The following is a 21743-nucleotide window of genomic DNA, read 5'->3' as shown; positions in this document are numbered from 1 at the left end:
AAGGGGGGACACTCTTGATCCAAACTGCTACAGACCTACAGTATATCTATCCTACCCTGTCTTTCTAAGGTCTTTGAAAGCCAAGTCAACAAACAGAACACCGACCATTTCGAATCCCACCGCACCTTCTCCGCTATGCAATCTGGTTTCAGAGCTGGTCATGGGTAAACCTCAGCCACGCTCAAGGTCCTAAACGATATCATAACCGCCATCGATAAGAAACAATATTGTGCAGCCGTATTCATTGACCTGGCCTAGGCTTTCGACTCTGTCAATCACCACATCCTCATCGGCAGACTCGATAGCCTTGGTTTCTCAAATGATTCACCAACTACTTCTCTGATAGAGTTCAGTGTGTCAAATCGGAGGGCCTGTTGTCCGGGCCTCAGGCAGTCTCTATGGGGGTGCCACAGGGTTCAATTCTTGGGCCAACTCTCTTCTCTGTATACATCAATGATGTCGCTCTTGCTGCTGGTGAGTCTCTGATCCACCTCGACGCAGACAACCCCATTCTGTATACTTCTGGCCCTTCTTTGGACACTGTGTTAACAAACCTCCAAACAAACTTCAATGCCATACAACTCTCCTTCCGTGGCCTCCAACTGCTCTTAAATACAAGTAAAACTAAATGCATGCTCTTCAACCGATCGCTGCCAGCACCTGCCCGCCCGTACAGCATCACTACTCTGGACGGTTCTGACTTAGAATATGTGGACAACTACAAATACCTAGGTGTCTGGTTAGACTGTAAACTCTCCTTCCAGACTCACATCAAACATCTCCAATCCAAAGTTAAATCTAGAATTGGCTTCCTATTTCGCAACAAAGCATCCTTCACTCATGCTGCCAAATATACCCTCGTAAAACTGACCATTCTACCGATCCTCGACTTCGGCGATGTCATTTACAAAATAGCCTCCAATACCCTACTCAATAAATTGGATGCAGTCTATCACAGTGCCATCCGTTTTGTCACCAAAGCCCCATATACTACCCACCACTGCGACCTGTACGCTCTCGTTGGCTGGCCCTCGCTTCATACTCGTCGCCAAACCCACTGGATCCAGGTCATCTACAAGACCCTGCTAGGTAAAGTCCCCCCTTATATCAGCTCGCTCGTCACCATAGCAGCACCCACCTGTAGCACGCGCTCCAGCAGGTATATCTCTCTGGTCACCCCCAAAACCAATTCCTCCTTTGGCCGCCTCTCCTTCCAGTTCTCTGCTGCCAATGACTGGAACGAACTACAAAAATCTCTGAAACTGGAAATACTTATCTCCCTCACTAGCTTTCAGCACCAGCTGTCAGAGCAGCTCACAGATTACTGCATCTGTACATAGCCCATCTATAATTTAGCCCAAACAACTACCCCTTCCCCTACTGTATTTATTTATTTTGCTCCTTTGCACCCCATTATTTCTATTCTTCTACTTTGCACATTCTTCCACTGCAAATTTAACATTCCAGTATTTACCGCCCTTATCTCACCTCATTTGCTCACATTGTATATAGACATATTTTTCTACTGTATTATTGACTGTATGTTTGTTTTACTCCATGTGTAACTCTGTGTTGTTGTATGTGTCGAACTGCTTTGCTTTATCTTGGCCAGGTCGCAGTTGTAAATGAGAACTTGTTCTCAACTAGCCTACCTGGTTAAATAAAGGTGAAATAAATAAATATGAGTCAGAAACATTTTTTCTGTCAAAATTCACTAAAGTGTAAATAGGATAATTTTGGTCATAAAGTCAGTCTCGTCCAAAACAGAGTTTTGTAAGACTTGTGGTCTTGACTGCATCACAACATAAATGAAGGTTGGATTTGTTTCAATCCCGCCCACATGCACATGGCTAGCGGCACACAAGTAATCATCAATTCAGAGTGCAGCTGCACGCAACCCAAACATTCACTACCAGTGAAAGTTTTAGAACACATACTCATTCAAGGGTTTTTCTTTATTTTTTATTTTTTACTATTTTCTACATTGTAGAATAATAGTGAAGACATCAAAACCATGAAAAAACACATATGGAATCATGTAGTAACAAAAAAAGTGTTAAACAAATCAAAATATATTTTAGATTTGAGATTCTTCAAATAGCCACCCTTTGCCTTGATGACAGCTTTGCACACTCTTGGCATTCTCTCAACCAGCTTCACCTGGAATGCTTTTCCAACAGTCTTGAAGGAGTTCCCACTTGTTGGCTGCTTTTCCTTCACTCTGTGGTACGACTCATCCCAAACCATCTCAATTTGGTTGAGGTCGGGGGATTGTGGAGGCCAGGTCATCTGCACTTCATCACTCTCCTTCTTGGACAAATAGCTCTTACACAGCCTGGAGATGTGTTGGGTCATTGTCCTGTTGAAAAACAAAGGATAGTCCCACTAAGCCCAAACCAGATGGGATGGCGTATCGCTGCAGAATGCTGTGGTAGCCATGCTGGTTAAGTGTGACTTGAATTCTAAATAAATCACAGTGTCACCAGCAAAGCACCCCCACACCATAACACTTCCTCCTCCATGTTTTACGATGGGAAATACACATGCAGAGATCATCCGTTCACCCACACCATGTCTCACAAAGACATGACGGTTGGAACCAAACATCTCAAAGGACAAATGTCCATTGCTTGTGTTTCTTGTCCCAAGCAAGTCTCTTCTATTACTGGTGTCCTTTAGTAATGGTTTCTTTGCAGCAATTCGGCCATGAAAGCCTGATTCACACAGCCTCCTTTGAACAGTTGATGTTTAGATGTGTCTGTTACTTGAACTCTGTGAAGTATTTATTTGGGCTGCAATTTCTGAGGTGCAGTTAACTCTAATGAATGTATCCTCTGCAGCAAAGGTAACTCTGAGTCTTCCATTCCTGTGGCAGTCCTCATGAGAGCCAGTTTCATCATAGCGCTTGATAGTTTTTGCGACTGCACTTGAAGAAACTTCCAAAGTTCTTGAAATGTTCCGTATTGACTGATCTTCATGTCTTAAAGTAATGATGGACTGCCGTTTCTCTTTGTTTATTTGAGCTGTTCTTGCCATAATATGGACTTGGTATTTTACCAAATAGGCCTATCTTCTGTCTACCACCCCTACCATGTCACAACACAACTGATTAACGCAAACGCATTACGAAGGAAAGAAATTCTACAAATTAACTTTTAACAAGGCACACCTGTTAATTGAAATGCATTCCAGGTGACTACCTCATGAAGCTGGTTGAGAGAATGCCAAGAGTGTGCAAAGCTATTTTGAAGAATCTCAAATATAAAATATATTTTGATTTGTTTAACACTTTTTTGGTTACTACATGATTCCATATGTATTTTTTCAAAGTTTTGATGTCTTCACTATTATTCTACAATATAGAAAATAGTAAAAATAAAGAAAAACCCTTGAATGAGTAGGTGTTCTAAAACTTTTGACCGGTAGCGTAATACCTGCAGTAATTTTGGGTTGATATCACTATAGGGTTAGTTAGGGACCATCGGTAAATTACACCATGTATATAGGACAATGTGTTAAAATTCCAATAGCTCCAAATGTCAATGACTTAAAAACCTTAAACCAACTATTTAAAAAAATTAACCAATTCATATGCAAATAATAAAAGTATTTAATGATAAAACTAAATGGTGTGCAACATGAAAACATTGTCTCAATTACATACATGTAATTTATTGACGGTCCCTAACTAGCCTCAGCGGTGAGAGGCTAGTTAGGGACCAATTTTGTCACGGTCTACACCAGCCAGCTGAAGCTAATTGGCTAAATAATTTGTCTAACTCTTCCCACCTGCGAACACACACAAGAGACACTCACATTAAACTACACCCCAAAACCAAGTCACGTTTTAATTCAGTCATTGTGGTGTCGTGTCTTTGGCTATGCCGGATTAAGTGATATGACATGCTATTCTATAAAATCCTTTCTCTGTAATTAATATTACCTGATTGAGCTAATCATGTAAATGTAATTAACTAGAAAGTCGGGGCACCACGAAAGAGTGTTTATAGAGCTGCTATCTTCCGAATAAACTCTGAAAGACCTAGTAATATTTTACATCAATAGCAGTCAATATTAATCGTCACTTTATTTCAGTCTCATCTGAAAGTTGAAAAGGGGTTGGGTTTGAGTGAAAGAGCGGGAAGAATGAAGAACAAAGGGAGAAGCTATGTCTCTATCGGGCAGTAGGCAGCTACTCTATCGTAAATACAGAATCTTATGCATTCTAAATTACCGCTCATTTGGAAAAGGAAAATGCAATAAATATTTACTCTGAGCTGCGCTTCAATAGGTTGGTGGTAGATGGTAGATGTTTCCCAACAGAGTCCTTTGTCCTTTGAAGAGTGTCTCTGGTGGTGAACGGGATACGTTGTAGTGTTGTTGTTGTGTGGTAGACGGGATACTCTGTCTGTCCTCCCACGTTTACAGCGGCCGCTGCTAACTCAACGGCTAGGAGGTATCAATTCTGTAGCGAATGTGGCTTCGTTCTGTAGTTATTATCTGAATCCTTCTGACATTGGACCGTCGTTGTACCCGGAACAGGAGGTTACATTTTCATCATGGGCTTATATAGTGGAGGGAGAGAAGGGTGTGTTTCATAGTTTATAACCCATGTCTCTTCACAGGGGCAGGCCACTGATTGAGCAGAGCTCTAATCTTATGAAAACCCAATTCTCTCATTTGGAAGCTAAAATTTAATTTAATCTTTTTTTTTAACCTTTATTTAAGTTCGTTAGCTCGGGGATTTGCACTTGCAACCTTTCGGTTACTAGCCCAACGCTCTAACCACTAGGCTACTCACGTCACCCCGCTCCTCCGCTCTCTCCACTGGCTTCCAGTTGAAGCTCGCATCCGCTACAAGACCATGGTGCTTGCCTACGGAGCTGTGAGGGGAACGGCACCTCCGTACCTTCAGGCTCTGATCAGGCCCTACACCCAAACAAGGGCACTGCGTTCATCCACCTCTGGCCTGCTCGCCTCCCTACCTCTGAGGAAGTACAGTTCCCGCTCAGCCCAGTCAAAACTGTTCGCTGCTCTGGCACCCCAATGGTGGAACAAACTCCCTCACGACGCCAGGTCAGCGGAGTCAATCACCACCTTCCGGAGACACCTGAAACCCCACCTCTTTAAGGAATACCTAGGATAGGATAAAGTAATCCTTCTAACCCCCCCCTCCCCCTTAAAAGAGTTAGATGCACTATTGTAAAGTGGCTGTTCCACTGGATATCATAAGGTGAATGCACCAATTTGTAAGTCGCTCTGGATAAGAGCGTCTGCTAAATGACTTAAATGTAATGTTAAATGTAAATGCTACCCTGCCGCCCCAATCTCATTTCACAAATACTTTCATTTAAATTGCATTTAAATTGCACAACAATTCCATGTGAATCTGATAACTACAATACAGTTTATGTCGTCCTGTCATCAGTCATAATGTCTCAGATGACAACCGAACTGACATCATATTCATTAAGTACCAACGCACATTTTCAACTGGTTCTATTACTGAAATATGGTTCCTTTCCCTCCACTTGTTTGATGTTCCCAGACTCTCTATATTTAACAAAGGCTATTCAAGAGTCCCTCAGTAGTCAGAGAGAGAGGGAAGGGAGAAAGGTATTTATGGGGGGGGGGTCATAAACCTTACCCACAGGCCAACGTCATGACAGAGGCTAGCATTTTTTAATGATCCAAATATTAAACGAGGCCAAATCAGGAAGTGCAGTCACCCTTTAAAGGACTTGACTGTAGTAGCATATTGAAGTTGCCATATTTCTTCTGTGCCTTTGGACTTGGTGAATTGTCATGTCCAAGAACACTTGCAATCTTTTTTCCACATTGTGGCAATCTGACAGGCTACATGTAATTTATGTTGTGATGGAAATGACATTCTTAACTTAACCACTTTTAAACACTCATCCAAAAGATCTCCTGTCTCTGCTGAAATCATACTTCAGAAGCTACCTCGTCTTCATTTTCCTTCATTCTTCCATGATTACCTTGTTTTCAGTCTAATTCTAGACTGACATCTCGTTGAGGTAGTTATTAATAGACCCAGTCCCAGGTAGCATGGAAGCCACTTCCTGTTCTGTCTCACTTCAAAGGGAATTAGTAATTCCTGCTTGCCGGGGACTGTCAATTCCCATGGCAGTGGAGTGGCCTGTATGAAAAATGTATCAGCGGAGAGCGGAACCAGAGTGGAACCCTGGCCTGGTGCTGACAGGTGATGTATTGGCCACACTAATCTCCCTGAGGCCCTGGGAATGGGTCAGCTGGCCCATACTAGGTTTAGGTCACACTCACACCTGCACTGCTGGAGCTCTCAACAGCCCTCTTTTGAAATACTATTGAAATACTACTAGCTGGCCCATACTAGGTTTAGGTCACACTCACACCTGCACTGCTGGAGCTCTCAACAGCCCTCTTTTGAAATACTATAGAAGGCTCTGACTGCACCAATAATGTGGCCCAGATTTTATTGATCCCAATGTTCCTGACTTTATAATAAGTCTAAGTTTAGTCTGACGGATGTATGGATACATACAGGGTACACCTCTTTCACATTTTCCTTAAGAGCAATGTGATTTTTTTGTAATAAGAGTTCTATGATCATGTAATAACAGTGTTCTAAAACACATGTCTGGTTTACTTTGGTTTCTGGTGACATGTACACAAGTTGACATTCAAAGAGAGTGCAGAGAGGACCAGTCAGTTGGGCAGCAGGCCTGGAGCACTCCTGATAGCACATGCTCAGTGAGTATGGATTGCACAACAGTCCTGCAACCTTCCTTCCAGCCCAAGGGACCAAGACTCCACTGACACAAACAAAGAATTGGTTCCAAGGCGGTGGCCCGTTCCTGTAGGTTCATGCTCTACAACATCCGCAGAGTACGACCCTGCCTCACACAGGAAGCGGCGCAGGTCCTAATCCAGGCACTTGTCATCTCCCGTCTGGATTACTGCAACTCACTGTTGGCTGGGCTCCCTGCCTGTGCCATTAAACCCCTACAACTCATCCAGAACGCCGCAGCCCGTCTGGTGTTCAACCTTCCCAAGTTCTCTCACGTCACCCCGCTCCTCCGCTCTCTCCACTGGCTTCCAGTTGAAGCTCGCATCCGCTACAAGACCATGGTGCTTGCCTACGGAGCTGTGAGGGGAACGGCACCTCAGTACCTTCAGGCTCTGATCAGGCCCTACACCCAAACAAGGGCACTGCGTTCATCCACCTCTGGCCTGCTCGCCTCCCTACCACTGAGGAAGTACAGTTCCCGCTCAGCCCAGTCAAAACTGTTCGCTGCTCTGGCACCCCAATGGTGGAACAAACTCCCTCACGACGCCAGGACAGCGGAGTCAATCACCACCTTCCGGAGACACCTGAAACCCCACCTCTTCAAGGAATACCTAGGATAGGATAAAGTAATCCTTCTGACCCCCCCCCCCCCCCTTAAAAGATTTAGATGCACTATTGTAAAGTGGTTGTTCCACTGGATGTCATAAGGTGAATGCACCAATTTGTAAGTCGCTCTGGATAAGAGCGTCTGCTAAATGACTTAAATGTAAATGTAAATGTAAATGTTCCTGGATAAAGCTAATGGGACCCTTGGAAAAAAGTGCAACACCATTTGCTTTGGGGTGCTTTGAGCAGAAACAACCTACTGTACTGAAAAATAGAAATGGAAGACTTACAGGCCAAATTTCTGATAGCGTTTTCGTCCTACCTTTTTCTTCAGTGGGAGGGAGCCACCGTTTATCAACTTTATCCAGCTTGTTCTTCATTGCATTCCTGTCAAAAACACACAATATCATGTGCCATAAGATATTCAGATGGTTTAATAGCCTAATTTATCTCAGAGAAGTTGATTGTCATGGTTTTCCAATTAGTTTGTTTTAGAAGGGTTGCTGTTTTCTTGGTTTATCTAGGCTGAGGTACAGCTCCTAAGAGCAAGGAGCGTGTCCTGGATATATTGTAAACCAGTGGTAAACTACTGACCCCCACTGGCAAAAACCTGCTTCAAAATTTAAAAAATGTATCCACCTTTCTCCATTCATATGGCTGTCACAAAGTTATGCAAAAATAGTGAATTATACTATCAACAAACAAAAGTGAAATATACCTGACATGTAGGCCTAATTCTAGTCAATCACATCATATAACATGTCAAAACATTTTGATAGTGGGCTATTTGTAGGAGAGTGGGCTAGCTAACCTCTTCTCCTCGGAATTATTAGGCGCACTCATGATTCACTATGATAAAAATCAGATTACTATGCTGTCACGATCACGCCTGACTGACCTCCCGGAATACTTTCTCAAAAAATGCTGTTAACGACCGTATGGGTCCCGCAGCGTGTTGTAGGCTATCAATGTAGCTGATCTGTGGGGAGTTTACGCGCCTCCCACGCTTCAACCGTGCAGCACATTTATGGCGCTCTCTCGGTAGCTAGGGTAATTGTTCAGTACTCTAAAAGCAATGGATCTGATGGCGTCACAGTTACACAAGTTCTCTAACATATATTTGTTCGAATTCGGGTCGGATCCATTCTTGATTTTGTGGTTATCTGGTCTGGACCTGTTAGGGTCCTTTCCTGAGCAAGGTCATAAACTGAATATGAAGTGTGACCCAAATAAGAAAGGGATGTTTTTGTTGTAATTTGCAATCTAACTGTAGCGTAGAAGACCATATATGTATCTGTTATTAGGAAATGTGCTGATTGTCACTGAGTGTACTCATCATCAACCAACAGTCCAATAAGCTATTTGAACAATTCCACTGAATGAATCAATACCCTTAAATTGCAACTTAAGATATTTCCTGATTAAATTCAGTGAAAACCATGTAATGCTTATCATGTGGTCACTGCAATAAATGAAACATCCCAATAATTCTGGATAATAGTAGACTATTTGAGACACTTGTTAAATTCAATCTGCATGTGATTTGTGACTGAAAACTGTCATCCAGGAAGGAGAGAAGTGTAAGAAAAAAAGAAAGAGAAACCAAATAAGACTTTTTTTCACTGAAAGTGACTTCTGTTACTTTTGTCACTACATAACTTAACCATAAAGCTCAAATAGATAAATCAATAAATTGTAAAATGGCTAATTGAAGAGCTTACTTATGAAACCTTACCAAAACAAAACACTGCAAGTTTGCTGATTTGGAAAATTCACCGATCTATAGACATTGGTACACTGACCAAAAACATAGTTTTTTTGTCTCTCAATAACCAGGTTTCTGTCCATAGTTTTTATGTGAGTAAATTCATATTGTATTTAAAAAATGACAACTGTGACGGAAACAGGACGTTTCGGTGTAATTTATGTAAATGCTGACAGATAGTTTGTCATTTGTGTCGGTAAAATTAATTATGCAGGAAATGTCGGTGGAAACGCCTTTATGCGCAAATATTGATATAACAAACATTACAGTGCATTCGGAAAGTATTCAGACCCCTTGACTTTTTCCGCAGTTTGTTACATTACAGCCATATTCTCAAATCGATTTTTTTCCCTCATAATGACAAAGTGAAAACAGGATTTTAGATTTTTTTTTTGCGAATTCATAAAAAAAATTAAACCAGAAATATCTTATTTACATGAGTATTCAGACCCTTTGCTATGAGACTTGAAATTGAGTTCAGGTACATCCTGTTTCCATTGATCATCCTTGAGATGTTGAGTCCACCTATGTTGAATTAAATTGATTGGACATGATTTGGAAAGGCGCACACACCTGTCTATATAATGTCCCACAGTTGACAATGCTCGTTAGAGCAAAAACCAAGCCATGAGGTTGAAGGAATTGTCCGTAGAGCTCCGAGACAGGATTGTGTCGAGGCACAGATCTGGGTAAGGGTACCAAAACATTTCTGCAGCATTGAAGGTCTTCAAGAAGAGTGGTCTCCATCATTATTAAATGGAAGAAGTTTGGAACCACCAACCTAGAGCTGGCCGCCAGGCCAAACCGAGCAATCGTGGAAGAAGGGCCTTGGTCAGGGAGGTGACCAAGAACCCGATGGTCACGCTGTGGAGATTGGAGAACCTTCCAGAAGGACAACCATCTCTGCAGCACTCCACCAATCAGGCCATTATGGTAGAGTGGCCAGACGGAAGCCACTTCTCAGTAAAAGGCACATGACAGCCCACTTGGAGTTTGCCAAAAGGCACCTAAAGGACTCTCAGACCATGAGAAACAAGATTCTCTGGTCTGATGAAACCAAGGTTGAACTCTTTGGCCTGAATGCCAAGCGTCACATCTGGAGGAAACCTGGCACCATCCCTACGGTGAAGAATGGTGGTGGCAGCATCATGCTGTGGGGATGCTGCAGGGACTGGGAGACTAGTCAGGATTGAGGGAAAGATGAACGGAGCAAAGTACAGAGAGATACTTGATGAGAAATCTGCTCCAGAGCTGGTGTGCCAAGCTTGTAGAGTCATACCCAAGAAGACTCGAGGCTGTAATCGCTTCCAAAGGTGCTTCAACAAAGTACAGAGTAAAGAGTCTGAATACTTACAGTGGGGAGAACAAGTATTTGATACACTGCCGATTTTGCAGGTTTTCCTACTTACAAAGCATGTAGAGGTCTGTAATTTTTATCATAGGTACACTTCAACTGCGAGAGACGGAATCTAAAACAAAAATCCAGAAAATCACATTGTATGATTTTTAAGTAATTAATTTGCATTTTATTACATGACATAAGTATTTGATCACCTACCAACCAGTAAGAATTCCGGCTCTCACAGACCTGTTAGTTTTTCTTTAAGAAGCCCTCCTGTTCTCCACTCATTACCTGTATTAACTGCACCTGTTTGAACTCGTTACCTGTATAAAAGACACCTGTCCACACACTCAATCAAACAGACTCCAACCTCTCCACAATGGCCAAGACCAGAGAGCTGTGTAAGGACATCAGGGATAAAATTGTAGACCTGCACAAGGCTGGGATGGGCTACAGGACAATAGGCAAGCAGCTTGGTGAGAAGGCAACAACTGTTGGCGCAATTATTAGAAAATGGAAGAAGTTCAAGATGACGGTCAATCACCCTCGGTCTGGAGCTCCATGCAAGATCTCACCTCGTGGGGCATCAATGATCATGAGGAAGGTGAGGGATCAGCCCAGAACTACACAGCAGGACCTGGTCAATGACCTGAAGAGAGCTGGGACCACAGTCTCAAAGAAAACCATTAGTAACACACTACGCCATCATGGATTAAAATCCTGCAGCGCATGCAAGGTCCCCCTGCTCAAGCCAGCGCATGTCCAGGCCCGTCTGAAGTTTGCCAATGACCATCTGGATGATCCAGAGGAGGAATAGGAGAAGGTCGTGTGGTCTGATGAGACAAAAATAGAGCTTTTTGGTCTAAACTCCACTCGCCGTGTTTGGAGGAAGAAGGATGATGAGTACAACCCCAAGAACCCATCCCAACCGTGAAGCATGGAGGTGGAAACATCATTCTTTGGGGATGCTTTTCTGCAAAGGGGTCAGGACGAATGCACCGTATTGAGGGGAGGATGGATGGGGCCATGTATCGCAAGATCTTGGCCAACAACCTCCTTCCCTCAGTAAGAGCATTGAAGATGGGTCGTGGCTGGGTCTTCCAGCATGACAACGAAACGAAACACACAGCCAGGGCAACTAAGGAGTGGCTCCGTAAGAAGCATCTCAAGGTCCTGGAGTGGTCTAGCCAGTCTCCAGACCTGAACCCAATAGAAAATCTTTGGAGGGAGCTGAAAGTCCGTATTGCCCAGCGACAGCCCCGAAACCTGAAGGATCTGGGGAAGGTCTGTATGGAGGAGTGGGCCAAAATCCCTGCTGCAGTGTGTGCAAACATGGTCAAGAACTACAGGAAACGTATGAGCTCTGTAATTGCAAACAAAGGTTTCTGTACCAAATATTAAGTTCTGCTTTTCTGATGTATCAAATACTTATGTCATGCAATAAAATGCAAATTAATTATTTAAAAATCACACAATGTGATTTTCTGGATTTTTGTTTTAGATTCCGTCTCTCACAGTTGAAGTGTACCTATGATAAAAATTACAGACCTCTACATGCTTTGTAAGTAGGAAAACCTGCAAAATCGGCAGTGTATCAAATACTTGTTCTCCCCACTGTATGTAAATGTGATATTTCCATTTTTTATTCAATACATTTGCAAAAAAATATAAAACCCGTTTTTGCTTTGTCATTATGGGATATTGAGTGTAGACTGAGGAAAAAAAATCTCTGTCATCACACATGTTTTTTTATCCACATCAAGTCCATTTGGTAGAAACATACTGTACCACTGGTGGGTACATTTTCTTTATGCAGATTCTAGAATATTCACATGAAAATATGGATGTTCACAGTTCCAGAATATTTTGAAATATCCCTTTCTTTATTCCTCAGTGTTTCCTTCAATGGGAAACATTAAATTAATGTTCCAACAGGGGGATAGCTGGATCAAGCAAACTTCTATAGTCTGAGAATGGAAATAACCATGATGGACATTTGTGAAATCCGAGTTAGAACCAGAGTAAATACCGTACCACCAAAAAAATTACACCTGTATGCAAAGTATCAAGCACTTGTTAATATTACAAAAAATACTGGACAATTGCAGGCATGGTAAGAAACAAATGTTAAAAAAATAAACATTTTGATGAATAGCAATCACTAGATACAACATTTAAACAAAACTTTTAACAGAATTCCAATATTAGCAATGCAACACAAGAGTAACAGGCTAAACACACAGTACACCAAAGAAAAAAGATTCTGACTTCTCTCTGTTTAATAGGGCAAGAGTCAGTTACCACTAGCAGTGGGGTGCAGAGGTTTGACCCTTGCTAAGCGGGACAATCCCAGTCGCAAGCCTTGTCCTGTAGACTTTGTGGTGGAATTCGGGGTTGAGCTGGGACTTATTCCACTCTGTGCTAGTGATAAAGAACAGAGAGTTGAATTAAGCCAGATAAATACACATATAGGGAGAATCTCAATTGGTTTTCCTCGCCTCCGGCCTCTCCTCGCCTACTTTTGAAAAAGTTCAAGGATCGAGGAGCAGAGGCGACGAAACATGGACATACATGCGTTTGTACGAAATGAGACTCATTCTCTACTCACGCACCATCAGGCAAATTACATTTACAGAGGTGGAATCCTCAAATAAATGTGTAAAGTGATCAAATCAAATTGTAGCTAGTTGTGCAATACATTTTTTTTTTTTTTTTTTACCTTTATTTAACCAGGTAGGCCAGTTGAGAACAGGTTCTCATTTACAACTGCAACCTTGCCAAGATAAAGCAAAGCAGTGCGACAAAAACAACACAGAGTTACACATAAACAAACATACAGTCAATAACACAGTAGAAAAATTTATGTAGTGTGTGCAAATGTTGTAAGGTTAGGGAGGTAAGGCAATAAATAGGCCATAGTGGCGAAATAATTACAATTTAACATTAACACTGGAGTGATGGATGTGCAGGGAAGATACTGGGATGCAAAAGAGCAAAAATAAAGAAATGACAATATGGGGATGAGGTAGTTGGGTGTGCTATTTACAGATGGGTTGTGTACAGGTAGAGTGATCGGTAAGCTGCTCTGACAGCTGATGCTTAAAGTTAGAGAGGGAGATCTAAGTCTCCAGCTTCAGTGATTTTTGCAATTCGTTCCAGTCATTGGCAGCAGAGAACTGGAAGGAAAGGCGGCCAAATGAGGTGTTGGCTTTGGGGACGACCAGTGAAATATACCTGCTGGAGCACGTGCCAGTGTTGCTATGGAGACCAGTGAGCTGAGATAAGGCGGGGCTTTACCTAGCAAAGACTTATAGATGACCTGGAGGCAGTGGGTTTGGCGACGAAAATGTAGCGAGGGCCAGCCAACGAGAGCGTACAGGTCGCAGTGGTGGGTAGTATATGGGGCTTTGGTGACAAAACGGATGGCACTGTGATAGACTTTTTTTTGTAAATAACATTGCCGAAGTGAAGGATTGGTAGGATAGTCAGTTTTACGAGGGTATGTTTGGCAGCATGAGTGAAGGAGTCTTTGTTGCGAAATAGGAAACCGATTCTAGAATTCATTTTGGATTGGAGATGCTTAATGTGAGTCTGGAAGGAGAGTTTACTGTCTAACCAGACACCTAGGTATTTGTGGTTGTCCACATATTCTAAGTCAGAACTGTCCAGAGTAGTGATGCTGGACGAGTGGGCAGGTGCGGGCAGCAATCGGTTGAAGAGCATGCATTTAGTTTTACTAGCATTTAAGAGCAGTTGGAGGCCACGGAAGGAGTGTTGTATGGCATTGAAGCTCGTTTGGAGGTTTGTTAACACAGTGTCCAAGAAAGGGCCAGATGTATAAAGAATGGGGTTGTCTGCGTAGAGGTGGATCAGAGAATCGCCCGCAGCAAGAGCAATATCATTGATATATACAGAGAAAAGAGTAGGCCCGAGAATTTAACCCTGTGGCACCCCCATAGAGACTGCCCGAGGCCCGGACAACAGGCCGTCCAATTTGACACAATGAACTCTATCTGAGAAGTAGTTGGTGAACCAGGCAAGGCAGTCATTTGAGAAACCAAGGCAATTGAGTCTGCCGATAAGAATGCGGTGATTGAGAGTCAAAAGCCTTGGCCAGGTCGATGAAAACGGCTGCACAGTACTGTCCTTTATCTATGGCGGTTATGATATCGTTTAGGACCTTGAGAGTGGCTGAGGTGCACCCATGACCAGCTCGGAAACCAAATTGCATAGTGGAGAAGGTAAGGTGGGATTCGAAATGGTCGGTGTTCTGTTTGTTAACTTGGCTTTCGAAGACTTTAGAAAGGCAGGGCAGGATGGATATAGGTCTGTAACAGTTTGGGACCGCGGCAGCTTTCCAATCTTTGGGGATCTCAGATGATATGAAAGAGAGGTTGAACAGGCTAGTAATAAGGGTTGCAACAATTTTGGCAGATAATTTTAGAAAGAGAGGGTCCAGATTGTCTAGCCCTGCTGATTTGTAGGGATCCAGATTTTGCAGCTCTTTCAGAACATCAGCTAGCTGGATTTGGGTGAAGGAGAAGCGGGGGGTGCAGAGCTGTTGGCCGGGTTAGGGGTAGCCAGGTGGAAAGCATGGCCAGCCGTAGAAAAATGCTTACTGAAATTCTTGATTATCATAGATTTATTGGTGGTGACAGTATTTCCTAGCCTCAGTGCAGTGGGCAGCTGGGAGGAGGTGCTCTTATTCTCCATGGACTTTACGGTGTCACAAAACTTTTGGAATTAGTGCTACAGGAAGCAAATTTCTGTTTGAAAAAGCTATCCTTAGCTTTCCTAACTGACTGTGTATATTGGTTCCTGACTTCCCTGAAAAGTTTCATATCGTGGGGGCTATTTTTTATTTCACCTTTATTTAACCAGGTAGGCTAGTTGAGAACAAGTTCTCATTTACAACTGCGACCTGGCCAAGATAAAGCATAGCAGTGTGAACAGACAACAACACAGAGTTACACATGGAGTAAACAATAAACAAGTCAATAACACAGTAGGGGGGGAAAAATGAGTCTATATACATTGTGTGCAAAAGGCATGAGGAGGTAGGCAATAAATAGGCCACAGGAGCGAATAATTACAATTTAGCAGATTAACACTAGAGTGATAAATCATCAGATGATCATGTGCAAGTAGAGATACTGGTGTGCAAAAGAGCAGAAAAGTAAATAAATGAAAACAGTAAGGGGATGAGGTAGGTAGATTGGGTGGGCTATTTACAGATGGACTATGTACAGCTGCAGCGATCGGTTAGCTGCTCAGATAGCAGATGTTAAAAGTTGGTGAGGGAAATAAAAGTCTCCAACTTCAGCGATTTTTGCAATTCGTTCCAGTCACAGGCAGCAGAGAACTGGAAGGAAAGGCGGCCAAATTAAGTGTTGGCTTTTGGGATGATCAGTGAGATATACCTGCTGGAGCGCGTGCTACGGGTGGGTGTTGTTATCGTGACCAGTGAACTGAGATAAGGCGGAGCTTTACCTAGCATGGACTTATAGATGACCTGGAGCCAGTGGGTCTGGCGACGAATATGTAGCGAGGGCCAGCCGACTAGAGCATACAGGTCGCAGTGGTGGGTGGTATAAGGTGTTTTAGTAACAAAACGGATGGCACTATGATAAACTGCATCTAGTTTGCTGAGTAGAGTATTGGAAGCTATTTTGTAGATGACATCGCCGAAGTCGAGGATCAGTAGGATAGTCAGTTTTACTAGGGTAAGTTTGGCGGCGTGAGTGAAGGAGGCTTTGTTGCGAAATAGAAAGACGATTCTAGATTTGATTTTGGATTGGAGATGTTTAATATGAGTCTGGATGGAGAGTTTACAATCTAGCCAGACACCTAGGTATTTATAGATGTCCATATATTCTAGGTTGGAACCGCCAGGGTGGTGATGCTAGTCGGGCGGGCGGGTGCAGGCAGCGAATGGTTGAAAAGCATGCATTTGGTTTTACTAGCGTTTAAGAGCTGTTGGAGGCCACGGAAGGAGTGTTGTATGGCATTGAAGCTCGTTTGGAGGTTAGATAGCACAGTGTCCAAGGAAGGGCCAGAAGTATACAGAATGGTGTCGTCTGCGTAGAGGTGGATCAGGGAATCGCCCGCAGCAAGAGCAACATCTATACAACATATATACAGAGAAAAGAGTCGGCCCGAGAATTGAACCCTCCGATTTGACACACTGAACTCTGTCTGCAAAGTAGTTGGTGAACCAGGCAAGGCAGTCATCAGAAAAACCCGAGGCTACTGAGTCTGCTGATAAGAATATGGTGATTGACAGAGTCGAAAGCCTTGGCCAGGTCGATGAAGACGGCTGCACAGTACTGTCTTTTATCGATGGTGGTTATGATATCATTTAGTACCTTGAGCATGGCTGAGGTGCACCCGTGACCGGCTCGGAAACCAGATTGCACAGCGGAGAAGGTAAGGTGGGATTCGAGATGGTCAGTGATCTGTTTATTAACTTGGCTTTCAAAGACCTTAGATAGGCAGGGCAGGATGGATATAGGTCTGTAACAGTTTGGGTCCCCTTGAAGAGGGGGATGACCGCGGCAGCTTTCCAAACCTTGGGGATCTCAGACGATATGAAAGAGAGGTTGAACAAGGCTGGTAATAGGGGTTGCGACAATGGCGGCGGATAGTTTCAGAAATAGAGGGTCTAGATTGTCAAGCCCAGCTGATTTGTATGGGTCCAGGTTTTGCAGCTCTTTCAAAACATCTGCTATCTGGATTTGGGTAAAGGAGAAGCTGGGGACGCTTGGGCGAGTAGCTGCGGGGGGGCGGAGCTGTTGGCCGAGGTTGGAGTAGCCAGGTGGAAGGCATGGCCAGCCGTTGAGAAATGCTTGTTGAAGTTTTTGATTATCATGGATTTATCGGTGGTGACCGTGTTACCTAGCCTCAGTGCAGTGGGCAGCTGGGAGGAGGTGCTCTTGTTCTCCATGGACTTTAGTGTCCCAGAACTTTTAGGAGTTAGAGCTACAAGATGCAAATTTCTGCTTGAAAAAGCTAGCCTTTGCTTTCCTGACTGACTGTGTGTATTGGTTCCTGACTTCCCTGAACAGTTGCATATCGCGGGGACTATTCGATGCTATTGCAGTCCGCCACAGGATGTTTTTGTGCTGGTCGAGGGCAGTCAGGTCTGGAGTGAACCAAGGGCTATATCTGTTCTTAGTTCTGCATTTTTTGAACGGGGCATGCTTATCTAAGATGGTGAGGAAGTTACTTTTAAAGAATGACCAGGCATCCTCAACTGACGGGATGAGTTCAATATCCTTCCAGGATACCCGGGCCAGGTCAATTAGAAAGGCCTGCTCGCAGAAGTGTTTTAGGGAGCGTTTGACAGTGATGAGGGGTGGTTGTTTGACCGCGGACCCGTAGCGGATAGAGGCAATGAGGCAGTGATCGCTGAGATCCTGATTGAAGACAGCAGAGGTGTATTTGTAGGGCAAGTTGGTCAGGATAATGTCTATGAGGGTGCCCATGTTTACAGATTTAGGGGTGTACCTGGTGGGTTCCTTGTGTGAGATTGAGGGCATCTAGCTTAGATTGTAGGACTGCCGGGGTGTTAAGCATATCCCAGTTTAGGTCACCTAACAGAACAAACTCTGAAGGTAGATGGGGGGCGATCAATTCACAAATGGTGTCCAGGGCACAGCTGGGAGCTGAGGGGGGTCGGTAGCAGGCGGCAACAGTGAGAGACTTATTTCTGGAGAGATTAATTTTTCTAATTAGAAGTTCAAACTGTTTGGGTATGGACCTGGAAAGTATGACATTACTTTGCAGGCTAACTCCTCCCCCTTTGGCAGTTCTATCTTGACGGAAAATGTTATAGTTGGGTATGGAAATCTCAGAATTTTTGGTGGCCTTCCTAAGCCAGGATTCAGACACGGCAAGGACATCAGGGTTGGCAGAGTGTGCTAAAGCAGTGAGTAAAACAAACTTAGGGAGGAGGTTTCTGATGTTGACATGCATGAAACCAAGGCTTTTTTCGATGACAGAAGTCAACAAATGAGGGTGCCTGGGGACATGCAGGGCATGGGTTTACCTCCACATCACCCGAGGAACAGAGGAGGAGTAGGATGAGGGTGCGGCTAAAGGCTATCAAAACTGGTAGAGCGTTGGGGACAGCGTTGGGGACAAATAATAAAAGGAGCAGATTTCAGGGCGTGGTAGAATAGATTCAGGGCATAATGTGCAGACAGGGGTATGGTGGGGTGCGGGTACACCGGAGGTAAGCCCAGGCACCGGGTGATGATAAGAGAGATTGTATTTCTGGACATGCTGGTTATAATGGGTGAGGTCAACGCATGTGTGGGAGGTGGGATAAAGGAGGTGTCAGAGGTATGAAAAGAGGAACTAGGGGCTCAATTGTAAACTAAAACAATGATAACTAACCTGAACAACAGTATACAAGGCATATTGACATTTGAGAGAGACATACAGCGAGGCATAAAGTAATCGCAGGTATTGATTGGGAGAGCTAGCTAAGACAACAGGTGAGACAGCAACAGCTAATCAGCTAACACAACAACAGCAGGTAAAATGGCGATGATTAGGCAGAGAGGGTCGGATTAACTACACCCAGAGCCTGAGTTCGCGGCTGGGGCCGACAGATAAAAAATAAAGAGTACTGTGAATTAATGGACAGTCCAGCAGGCATCAGCTATGTAGCCAAGTGATCATAGTGTCCAGGGGGCAGCAGTAGATGGAACAGGGAAGCCGCGGAGTAGTCGCCACTACGCTAGCACGCAGGTGACACGGCGTTTAAAGTTAGTAGCCCGGGGCTAGTAGGAGCGTCTGCTCCGACGGAGGCCGGTTGAAGGCACAGCGGATGGAGTATTCGTCGGCAGACCAGTCGTGGTGGTGCGGCGGGGCGCCGTGTCGACAGAGGATCCAAGCCAGATGGCGAAAGAGGTATTGTAGAATTTAGTTTGCTAGCCGGGAGATGCGCCTCACGGCTAACTGGTGCTAGCTTCGTGGCAGGGGCGTTAGCCACTAGCTAGCTGTGAAGATTAGAAGTGGTGGTCCAGGGATTACGGCAGGAATCCGGCGTTGTAGTGGAGAGATAGTCCAATACTGGTAGATTGGAGAGTATTATCCAGGCTAAAAACAGGGCTGGTATCTGTGCAGAAGGTAAAAGCCGCTAGCAGTGGCTAACAATGACTAAATAGCTTGTAGCTAATTAGCTTCTGGTGGTTCTTGAATGTGTTCTAAAATTAAAAATAATAGCGATTCCGTATCACATTGGGTGAGGCAGGTTACCGGAAGGTATAATCGAATTAAAATGGAATTAAAATGGAAAATAGTGAAAATAAAATTGAAATATAGACCTATATATATATACAATATATACAAAAAAGAAGAAAAATACAAAAGTACACGAGAGGACGAACAAAAACACGTCTTCACTGCTACGCCATCTTGGATCACTTTCTATTAGATGCTAATCAAGGGCAGTCAAGTCTGGAGTGAACCAAGGGCTATATCTGTTCTTAGTTCTACATTTTTTGAATGGGGCATGCTTATTTAAGATGCTGAGGAAAGCACATCTAAAGAGCAACCAGGCATCCTCTACTAACAGGATGAGGTCAATATCCTTCCAGGATAACCAGGCCAGGTCGATTAGAAAGGCCTGTGTGGCGGATTTTAAAACACTTCCACGCTAGCCACCAGGAAGATACTCTTGTGCATCCTTTGCTGAAGTCTGTAATCGAGGAGGGAAGCATACTACTCGGTTTGCCTACTAACGAATTGACTCTCCCCTCGACAACTTATCGGTTTCTGGGTCGCGGAGGACGGAGGAGTTAAGGAGAGGGCGGACTTTTGTCCAGTAGAGAATCTCCAATTGTGTCACTGAGCCTCACCTGGTGGATTCCACTTTAGTAGCCTGCCACCTACTGGGGTGATAGGGGATGGTCTAACAGGTAAAGTGGGAGTGTCAGCGAGCTTCCTCTGAGTTGACACAGGCTTTGATGTGGCTGGAGTCGGACTACAACTCTCTGTAGTGGGAGTAACAGAGGAAAGCATGGATAAATGTAATAGCAGCACAATATACTTTACATCCATTATAATTGGGTGAACATTTCTTATTGAGGGCATTAACGTGATGACAGATGGTGGCTACGTGGTATGCAGGTATGCTGGTAATCCTTATCCTTCCGCCCACTCTCAACCTGGCTGATCCTCTCCACTGTCAGTATGGATCTCTGTTGATCTTTAGCTTTGACAGCTGCCCGTCTCTGGCTGGAGGGGTTGACATTGGATCCCCTCTCACTTGTGCCCTCATGAAGGTCTAGGAGAGAGAGAATTCATTAGAACAAAGAGACTATAGGCAGGGTTTACTGTTAGTGTTGTGATTTACAGCATGTTCAATTATGTCTGAGATGTTATACAGTAGGTTTGGCATGTTTCCCTAAATAACAAATGTTCATAAAGGCTTTATAAAAGGATCACTGAGCATACTTATTCTACTGGGTGCCTTCTCTACAACCACAGCTCTTTGGAGCACAGAGAGAGAACAGGATGCTTGTGAATCCACTTCATTCTCTTTGTCATCTAAAGACAATCTGAAACCCATACACACACACACACAAAACAGTGACTACCAGCCTACCTGCACACTGATCAAAATAGTGCCTGACTTTGTTGGCAGTGTGTGAAGATGTTTTTCTGTGTGATAGCTAAAAAACATATGTAGCAATAAGTTATCTATTTTTTTTAAATGACCGGCCTACGTGTTCTTTGAATCCTGACCGAAAGATTTGCTTGATTGATGCAGACTCTTGTCTCTCTGTGGTTCTTTGACAAGGACCCGAGCTTTCTTGCTGGAAGGCCCTTTCATACAGGCAAAATCTTCATCTGATTGAACAAAAAAAGACAAAACATTACAAAAAGCAGGTGCATTAACATTATGACAATATGTAAAAGCTGAGAATGTCCAAACAGTTTACATCATCATCACGTACCATCATCAAGCTCCATCAAGTCTGAGTAATTCAATTGTTTCTTGGCTCTTTTGACGAGAACAAATAGGCATCATTCATCACACTGAAACAAAACAGTTATCATGATCTTTGCAGCTACTGTCAGCCTGCTACCTGTAGATCAGTGGAGGCTGCTGAGGGGAGAACGGCTCATAATAATGGCTGGAACGAAGCGAATGGAATAATTCTGCTCCAGTCATTACCCTCGAGCCCGTCCTCCTCAATTAAGGTGCCACCAACCTCTTGTGCAGTAGA

The 21743-nt window shown here is 43.7% G+C and overlaps 1 protein-coding gene across 1 annotated transcript in view; it reads right to left on the bottom strand.

The window, feature by feature from the left end:
- Positions 1-12365: 12365 nt before the first annotated feature.
- LOC139584461 (RAD51-associated protein 1-like) overlaps positions 12366-21743 on the bottom strand; it is a 12992-nt gene continuing 3614 nt past the window's right edge. Inside the window, exons 2-7 of the mRNA XM_071416350.1 lie at positions 21471-21517; positions 21240-21363; positions 20968-21071; positions 20630-20797; positions 20370-20504; positions 12366-12924 (exon numbers count right to left, since the gene is read on the bottom strand). Of these exons, the coding sequence (XP_071272451.1) occupies positions 12797-12924; positions 20370-20504; positions 20630-20797; positions 20968-21071; positions 21240-21363; positions 21471-21517 (706 nt within the window). The 3' untranslated portion in view covers positions 12366-12796. The remainder of the gene's footprint in view (positions 12925-20369; positions 20505-20629; positions 20798-20967; positions 21072-21239; positions 21364-21470; positions 21518-21743) is intronic.

Source organism: Salvelinus alpinus, chromosome 9 (assembly GCF_045679555.1).
Source record: "Salvelinus alpinus chromosome 9, SLU_Salpinus.1, whole genome shotgun sequence".
NCBI lineage: Eukaryota > Metazoa > Chordata > Actinopteri > Salmoniformes > Salmonidae > Salvelinus > Salvelinus alpinus.
The sequence above is the reverse complement of the archived record's forward strand: the minus strand, read 5'-3'. Positions and strand labels throughout refer to the sequence as shown.